Source organism: Coloeus monedula, assembly GCF_965178545.1.
Source record: "Coloeus monedula genome assembly, chromosome: 22".
Taxonomy (NCBI): Eukaryota; Metazoa; Chordata; class Aves; order Passeriformes; family Corvidae; genus Coloeus; species Coloeus monedula.
This window is the reverse complement of record NC_138802.1, coordinates 2,046,883-2,053,625: the sequence shown is the minus strand read 5'-3', so window position 1 is coordinate 2,053,625 and position 6,743 is coordinate 2,046,883. Positions and strand designations below refer to the sequence as shown.

General features: G+C 52.5%; 1 protein-coding gene across 1 annotated transcript; it reads right to left on the bottom strand.

Annotated features, from left to right (window-relative positions):
* Positions 1 to 3,167: 3,167 nt before the first annotated feature.
* On the bottom strand, positions 3,168 to 5,520 carry TMEM278 (transmembrane protein 278; the record flags this gene model as incomplete). Its single annotated transcript, XM_082295666.1, has 2 exons — positions 3,168 to 3,434; positions 5,251 to 5,520. 2 exons carry the CDS (start codon positions 5,518 to 5,520, stop codon positions 3,168 to 3,170), a joined length of 537 nt encoding a protein of 178 aa, XP_082151792.1.
* Between the last annotated feature and the right edge of the window lie 1,223 nt (positions 5,521 to 6,743).

Below are 6,743 nucleotides of genomic sequence, written 5' to 3'. Positions count from 1 at the left end.
TTGGGAAGGAACCTAAGGCCAGGTGCCCAGCGAGGCGGCATTCCTGGAGCACAGCTCGGGAGTGTCCCTTGTCCCTGTGTCACAGGCACTCGTGTCTCTGCCGTGTGGCCAGGGAGGAGCTGCCTGGGAAAGCTGGCGGGGATTTAAATGCTCCTGGCAGCCACGGGCACCCACGCACAGCCCGGGCTGGTGTGGCACACCAGGAGTTGTGCCGGTGCCCACCCAGCGTTCCCAGGAGCTCAGGCGCTGGCAGGGAGCAGGAATGCGAGGCACGGCCGGGACAGCGGCACAGCCCCGGAGCAACGTGGGCAACTCCCAGCTCTTCTCTGGGAAAGCGGCTCTTTTGTTGGGCTGATAATTGTCCCTGTGTTTTCCCCCCTGGGGAATGGGGCGTAGATCCTTCCCTTCCCTTGGGCTGCCATGGCACAGCTCGGGAGCGCTGCCAGCCTGGCTTGGCCTGCCCTGGCACTGCTCTGTCACAGGGGATGGTGGCAGTCCCCAATCCCCCTGGCACTGCTCTGTCACAGGGGATGGTGGCAGTCCCCAGCCATCCCGCTGCCACACGCAGGCACTGGGATCATTCCCAGCAGCAGCTCGGCGCTGTGGGAGCCGTGTCCCTGTCCAGCTGCAGGAGGTGGCTGGGGTCAGCTCAGGGAAAGCAGTGGCAGCCGCTTTGGGAGGTGACTGCTGGCACTGACAGAAGATCCCTGCCTTGTGCCAGGACACACGGATCCCCCGGAGTTTCCTTTTGGGAAACAACGCTGTATTTTCCATCATGGGATCACTCCAGCACATACTCCCTCCCACTTGGCATTTTTCAGCCCTCAGCAGCTAAATAGGATCAGATCTGGCCAAAAATCCGGGGAGAAACGCTGTTAACCAGCAATGGCCCTGCTCAGGCAGAAGGATCCATCCCAGAATCCATGCCCAGGTGCGTGGTTGGGAGGGATCCTGCAGGATGGACGCCTCAGATGTCCCAGGCTCAGCCCCACAGCCCCATCTCGAGGCCTGGGCACAGCGGGAGCAGCTGCTCCTCCGGGCACAGGAGCAGCTCCATCAGGAGTTTGTGAACAATACATGGAATTCGGGGAAATTCCAGCCCGGAGGGTGACAGCTAAAGGGGGACCGAGCCCACCGTGAGTGCCCCAGCCCTGTTCCAGGGGAGGACTCCCAGGGCACTTTGTGACCCATCCTGCAGCCCCTTAGGAGGATCAGCTGAGAGAAGGGGCCCTTGCAGGCACTCGCAGATTATTCTTTCTTTAATCACTTCCATCCATTCTAACCCAGTTCTCCAGCAGAGCTGGAAACAATCACCAGTGACCAGTTAGAGAGGGGAGGGAGGGCAGGGGAAGCTTCCCTGAAGACAGTGAAGTTTCAGTGAAGCAACAGAAATGGAGAGAGCACAAGGAACTGTCCAGAACACGTCACTGGGGGTATATTACCATATTATATTACCATGCAGATCCTGCCAATTTAACTGGAGAGTTATCCACAGAAAATGAAGCACTTGGAATATGAAACTGCCCGGGAGGAGATGGGGAGCAGCACATCCTCTCATGGTATGTGCAGCAGGTTCCAGCTTCCTCTGCACTGGCCTCCCTCAGAGGAGGAATGCAGCATCCTTCCAATAAATTCTGTGTTGTCCTTGGCTCTAGAAGACGATCTTCCCCATCTCAGCTCAGCCTGACAGATGGTTTGTGTTTGCACCACCCCCAGCTGAGCGTTCCAAGAACTGAAGGCATCTGATAACCACCGAGGCATCTTCCTGTGGCTTCACCTGGACCGTGCAGTGATGGCAGGGAAGCACAAACAATAAACACGTCCCTGGCCAAAGGAAATGTATTTTGGTGTCTTCTGAGGTGCCTCAGAACCAGGTCAGTGCCGTGGCTCTGACCATGGAGATGTTGCAGGGAAATTAAATCCATACATAGTTAAACTTTAAAAAAAAAAAACAGTTAAAATACACTTCTTTCTGTCCTCCCTGCTGTGCCCTGGGCTCTGGGCTGGTTTGGGAGCTGCCAGAACAAAGCCCTGCCTGTGGGAATGAGGAGGAGGCAGAGGCAGGGATCCCCCACATCTGTGGGCACAGTCCCTGCCTGGCACATGGGCCCTGCAGGCTGGCACAGCTGCCTCGGATCTGAGCCAAGGCTCAGGATATGGCTCTGTGCTCTCTAGAGGAAATTTAGGATCAAGCCAGCTTCACCTCAGAGCTGCAGCCCTCCTGGGAATGCCTTGTTGGGGCTCTGCCCGTGCCAGGACACCCTGAGGTGCTGCCTGAGCTGTCTGTTCTGCTGCTGACATTTCGGGTAAATTCATTTCCCCTTTGTTATTAAAATTCTCTGTAAAGTGAACTACCAGATTAAATACATTTTTGCTTTATTGGGGAGGCTGTAGCAAATAACTCTGGGTTTCTTTGCAGGGATAGCAGCAGGGCTGGTTCATTACAATACTGGCAGCCCAGGCTGAAGAATGCTTTCCTTGTAAAAGCAGCTGGATTAGACAACAGGTGAGCAAAAGGAACAGCAGCTCCTATCAAATATCTGTACCCAGCGAGCAGACACTGCCCTCAGGCAAAACCTTGTTATCCTGAGAGATCTCCCTTGCCTGGAACAGAATTTTCTTGTTTTTCTTCAGTCTTGTCAGAAAATGTCAACTCTTTTTCCTCCTTTTTTTTCCCCCCAGTTCACTTTCCCCTGTAGCCACCCCTGGTTATTCCTCTGGGTGGTATCAGGGTCAGGCAGGGCAAGTAGCTGGAAAAACCAATCCTCAGGAAGAAAACAAAAGTTACATTTTACCTTACAGTGCTACAGAGCGTGGAACAAGGGGTGGTGCTGCTGCAGCCAGGGCTTTGCGACAGAACAAACTCCTCCAGGGGGGATTTGGCAGGAACTTTATTTCTACAGAAAACTGGGAATGGTTCCTAATGAAAACTGGGGACACAGGGCGACAGCATCCAGCGACGAGCAGCACACAGACAGGAACAACACCAACAACCACCACCAGAGAGCATTGGGAAGGACGAAGCTGCCACACCCTCCCCACACCTGTCCCACGCTGTGCTTTCACTCTGTGGCAGTTTTTGGGATAAATCAGAGGCTGACCTGGCTGAGCAGCAGTGGCAGAGCCGCGGCAGGGCTGAGGATGAGGGACAGGGAGGTGCTGCAGGGTCACACCCAGGCCTTGAGCTGGGTGTTGCAGCCCCTGGCACAGCACGGAGCCCCCTCCCCAGGGTGGCACCAGCGGCCCCCCTTGTAGACAGCCAGGCTGTAGGGCTGGAAGCACATGAGCAGCCGCAGGCGCCGTGCCAGGCTGCAGTAGATGGCCATGGCCACCACCAGCAGCGGGGACATGATGACAAAGCCCAGGATGATGAGGGCAGAGGAGCTGTTGTCGTCCAAGATGCTCTTGCAGTAGCGGGCAGAGGAGTGCAGCACCTGTGGGGAGAGCGAGGCAGAGCCAGGGTCATTAAATTGGAAAAGAGTCCCACATTAACCTGCTCGGCCAGGGCCACCCTAAACCATGTCACTGGCCTGGTGGTGGCAGCAGTGGCCAAAATACCCTTGTGTTTCCAGTGCTTTCATGGAAAAAGACACCTCTTCCCTCTCGCAGAGGTGAGCTCAGCAACCTTCAGGTAGACTCGGTGGCTGATATCACATCTCGATCCAGCTTTCAATTATCCCAGGAGCCCTGTGAGACAAGAGCACTGCACACTGCTCCTGGAGCAGGAAACATCTTTATTAAATCATCCAATAGCATTGGATAGGCACAAACCAAATCTAAAGGCCTCCTGGTGCTACACTGGGAATTACAAAATGAAAATGTTGCTAACAAAATAAATAAAACCACAGAAATCTGTTCGATTCTGCAGACAGAGGTTGGTCATTCCATGGCTGGAGACCCTCCAGACCCCTTTGTGTTCTGTTCTCTGTGTGCACTCATTTCTGCCTGAAAAACCTGCCAGGAGAGACCACTTGCAAAGAAAACCTCGCTGGGCCTGGCTGGGTGGTGTTTAAAGCCTTCCTTTGGTGCTGGCAGCAGCAGAGCTGAGCTGAGCACTCCGTTGTTCTGCACTAACAAATGCTGCAGGCAGCCCCCATGTCCCCAGACTTTATTCTTTTTCCTTATTCTTTCAGCAGTAAAAGAAACACAACCCATCATCCTAAAAACCAACAATAAATCCGTCTAATGGACCTGCAGTGCAGAAATCAGCCTCTGGCTGCTGGGGAGGCACTGAAAAGCCATGGCCCAAAAGCAGGGACTGCTCTGGTGAAGCCACAATCCCTTGCTATGATTGCATTAAAGGAAATTCTGTGTTAAAAGACTCCTCACAGCTTCCAGCAACACAGGGGCTTTCACTTCTGGTCCACTTGGCTGCACTCAAAACCATTTTGCATCTCCTCAAAGCCTCTGACTGTGCATGCAAAGGAGAACTTGAGGTTTTCCAAGGTGAGGGAAGCTGGAAGGGGCAGTTCTGGGAGGCTTTTTCTCATTTTCAGTCCAGTCTGCAGTGCCTGTTTAGGAACTTATGAAACAGGCACATTGAGCTGCTCCAACAGCCCGTGCCTGCAAGGAAAACAGGGAACTGCTTTTTCACAGCCACGATTAGTCAAGCGATCCCAAAAATGTTTAAAGGAATCTACCAAGAAGAGATTGGTAAGCAAGGGAATAATGCAGTGCAGAGGACACAAACAGAGCCTGGATGGACAAAGGAGGCTCATTTTGGTGTGAGGAATGCACAGAATGTTTGGGAACAGGAATGTTAGATTGGCATGAGAAGGGGATTATATATCCTGTCAGACTTTACTAATCCTATCATTAGGCAGATCCTAATGGATATTAAACTTACTTAAACAGAAAGCAGCAAACCCTCCCAGAGCCCAGGCAGGACTGTGAGCTCTAGAGTTCAGGTTGGCAGCTCTCAGTGACAGAAATCCCAGGGAAGAGAGAAATATTGTGAAATGCAAATGCAAACAGCAGCTCCATCACGGCACAGAGTGTGTTCACCTCACCTGGCACCTCTGCTTGGCACCTCTGCTTGGCACCTCCATGGGGACACAACTTTATTGCCCAATTCCCCACAACGCCTGTCCTTGTCAGCCCAGACCATTCACACAGGGGAAAAATCTGTTTCCTTAGGGAAACAAAGCCAAAGCTTGGGGAGTCCTGCCTGGCCTTTGGGGTCACTGCTCAGCTGGGGCTCAAAGGAACCCTCAGGTGTGGCCCTGCAGCCACAGGGAGCGAGGCACTTACCTGGGAGTGGCACTGGAAGCCAAAGTAAACCACCACAATGGTAGGAAGCAGCACAATGGTGAAAATAACAAACATCAGGAGCAAATTAAGGAGAAAGACCAGGGAGTTCATGGTTCCTATCACCAGGCTCCACGCCAGGCAGCACCAAGGGCTGCGCGGCTCCCTGGGAAGGAGCTGGTCATCCATGTCATACGGGGGGAGCCCAGGGATCATCCGAGACCTTTCTGAGAGGATTTCTGCTCCAAAGTCCTCAGGGTCCTGGCCAGACATTCTTCAAGGAGATGCACCAACCCACGCTCTTATCCAAAAGGGTTTCCTTGCTTTTGGTCTAACAGAGCTGGGAAGGAATTTGCAAAGGCTTCTTCTGCCTCTTCCACACGTGGCTAGGAGCCCTTAACCAGAGATCATCGTGGAGCAGGGAAGGAAAGGTCCCTTTGGGCCCGCTGCTTCCCCAGGACGTGCTCAGCACAGTTTGCTTCCTTCAGATGCTTTTCCAGCAGCGTCCCAGCCTCAGTCCCAAAGCAGATCTGGCTGCTGGAAGTTTGGCAGTAGCTTTTATTTTGGTTTAGAATCCAGAGTCCTACTGAATTGGTTGTTGTTTTTCCTATCACAATCCCAAGAGGTCCCAAAGGGTTGCTGTGGCAGCTGGGATGGGCTGCTCAGGGACTTTAGTATCCCACTCCACCTTCGAGCTCAGCTGGGCATTCAGGATATCAGGCTTAGGCACTCACAGGCAGTTCCTTGTCTTCACCTTTCCATGCTCTTCACCTTGTACCCAAGCAAATATTCCTGCTCAAGGCTCATCCAAACGAGGTGAGCAGTGAGGATAAAGAGCAGGAGCTGCTTCCCCTCTCTCTGGAGTCCTCGCCCTCACCGTGCAGCAGAGATGGGAGCAGTGTGTGGTGGTGTCACTGCTCTCAGCTGCAGTCACAGCCACTCAGACCCAGCAGTGTCGTCCCTTCTGAGGCAGCTCAGCTTTGCAACACTGCTCTGCTTACAGAACAGCCTCAGAGCTGCTCTCTGTGCTGGCCAATCCTTCACATCTGTCTCCCCACGGATGGGATTTAACACACAGCACCCAAGAGCCACGCTCGAGCCATCCATCCCCAGGTCAAGATGGTCCCTCTCCAACTTTAATTAGTCTGAGTCAGTTTCTAAAATTCCTCTCTGGATTTAAACAAACAAACAAACAAACAAACAAACCAAAAACAACCTTAGAGAAATTGATAATAATCACTGTATTCCTCAGAAATCATCCGTGCTCTGCAGTCATCTGTTCCTGTTTGCAGAATGTATTGAAATTGTTGTAGTGAAGGCACAGCAATTACCAATGATTTCATCTGCCTCATATGATCAATATTATTTAAGAATTTCAGTGACGTCTCCATGCCTGTGTAGCCTCTAAGATACAGTCACAGTAATAAGAGAGAGATATTAAAAAATACAGAGAGAAACAACCTTTAAAACAGACAGCAGAGTGTGACAAGTCCATT